The sequence below is a fragment of the Anoplolepis gracilipes genome, chromosome 7 (assembly GCF_047496725.1).
Source record: "Anoplolepis gracilipes chromosome 7, ASM4749672v1, whole genome shotgun sequence".
Classification (NCBI taxonomy): Eukaryota; Metazoa; Arthropoda; class Insecta; order Hymenoptera; family Formicidae; genus Anoplolepis; species Anoplolepis gracilipes.
In genome coordinates, this window is record NC_132976.1 from 7,305,187 (window position 1) to 7,306,833 (window position 1,647).

The window sequence follows — 1,647 nt, forward strand, 5'->3', positions numbered from 1 at the left end:
TTCTAGAATTTTTATAAAATCTATTATTATATCCAATAATATGTTCACAATTAATAATAAATTTTAACATATAATAATCACACGCGTCTTTGTTTTCGCGGTCTGGGTGGACACCAACTTACTCTAGTAGCATCTGTAATTGATATAATGTTTAACCCTGCCATTTGGAGACCTTTTATAGAAGACTGAAAAACCATTTTTAATATTAGAATATATATTATCTGTTGAAAAAAACAATTAATAATTTTTTTTTAAATACATACCATTCTACCTGCTCCAATACCTTGTACTCGTATTCTCACTGTATTTACACCATATTCACGAATACGCTGAATAACAGAAAAATACATTTGAAAGATAAATATATATATGTACATTCCATATCTATAATGTAAGTATGTTAGCGTAAGATATCATATTATATACATTAAATTTTTACAGAATATAATCTATACTTACATTACCGATTGTTATTGCTGCTTGTTGACCAGCAATATTTGTCCCTTTCTTAGCATTCTTAAAACCTTCTATACCAGCTGAATGCAGTGATATTACTTTCCCATTAGCATCAGTAAAATTAATAATTGTATTATTAGGAGTTGATTTTATGTTAATAATATGTAAATCTTTAAATGGTACTCCATCAAAGAGTCGATTTGGAGTATCTGCATCAGGGAATAGATGCTCCCTGAAAACATAATAAAAATAGATTGTATTTTCTAATCAGTAATGAAATAAACCAATAGAGTGAGATAAAATAACTACATTAAATTTTCTTTTTTCATTTATATTACACTACAATTATCATCTCTATACAACAATCACAGATAGTTAGACAAGGTATTTGTAGGGTTAATTATATAAATGTTATATGTAATTAGTACTTACTGTTGATTAATATTCAATGTGTCGATTGTAGTTTCTCCTTCTACTAACTGATATTTTGAACCTTCACCAACTTTCACTTTTTCGTTTCTCAGTCGAATCTCTTTGCTGCATAATATGGTAGTGCCAATGTTTCTCGAGGTTATAATATTTAAATAGGCAAACAACGAGGGTAATCGACCATCAGCTGACACGCTTCTTGTTGGTGCAGGAAATTTCGTCATGCGTAAAGCAGACCCAATCATTTTAATTTATTAATTCAATAAATATTTTAATATTTTATATAAGAAATAATGTCCAAGAAAACGAATAGATACACTAATGTATAAACAATGTCACTATTGCCATCTCTGTGTTTCTTGCAGCATTGTGAAGAAAGAAATTCTTACCGGCATGGTACAGCTTTGCATAGCTGATTGATCGGTTACTGGCGACCTCTCGCATGCAATCTCATGCTGTTTCACAAACCAGTCGGTATTTTTGAACTTCTCGAATTTCTCAATCAATTTATATACCTCGAGCTATTTTATCATTACTTCCAAAACATTCGAATTATTTTTGTTCAATATTTATATTTAATATCTCATAGTTTTTCTAATAAAAGATTATTTATTATTTTAATGGTTATTAATATTAATTAAATTAATTGAAATTAATTATTAACTTTTAATTGTGTGTGTATATATATTTATTTGTTTAAATTTTTTTATATATAATAATACTATGATAATATATGGAACTTCTGTTAATTTTATTATTTTA

At 27.3% G+C, this 1,647-nt stretch overlaps 1 protein-coding gene across 1 annotated transcript; it reads right to left on the bottom strand.

Moving 5' to 3' along the window:
* Mrps11 (mitochondrial ribosomal protein S11) lies at positions 1-1,234 on the bottom strand. The gene is made up of 4 exons (XM_072895998.1): positions 889-1,234; positions 460-688; positions 264-329; positions 1-185 (listed from the first exon to the last, which is right to left on the bottom strand). The coding sequence occupies exons 1-4, from the start codon at positions 1,128-1,130 to the stop codon at positions 78-80; spliced, it is 645 nt and encodes a 214-aa protein (XP_072752099.1). The 5' UTR covers positions 1,131-1,234; the 3' UTR covers positions 1-77.
* Positions 1,235-1,647: the final 413 nt, after the last annotated feature.

Coding starts and splice junctions, on each gene's coding strand:
- Mrps11 (XM_072895998.1), bottom strand. CDS start 1,130: ATGATTGGGTCTGCTTTACGCATGACGAAATTTCCTGCACCAACAAGA. Junction 689..888: donor ACATTGAATATTAATCAACA/GTAAGTACTAAT, acceptor TTATGTTTTCAG/GGAGCATCTATTCCCTGATG. Junction 330..459: donor CAGCAATAACAATCGGTAAT/GTAAGTATAGAT, acceptor TCTGTTATTCAG/CGTATTCGTGAATATGGTGT.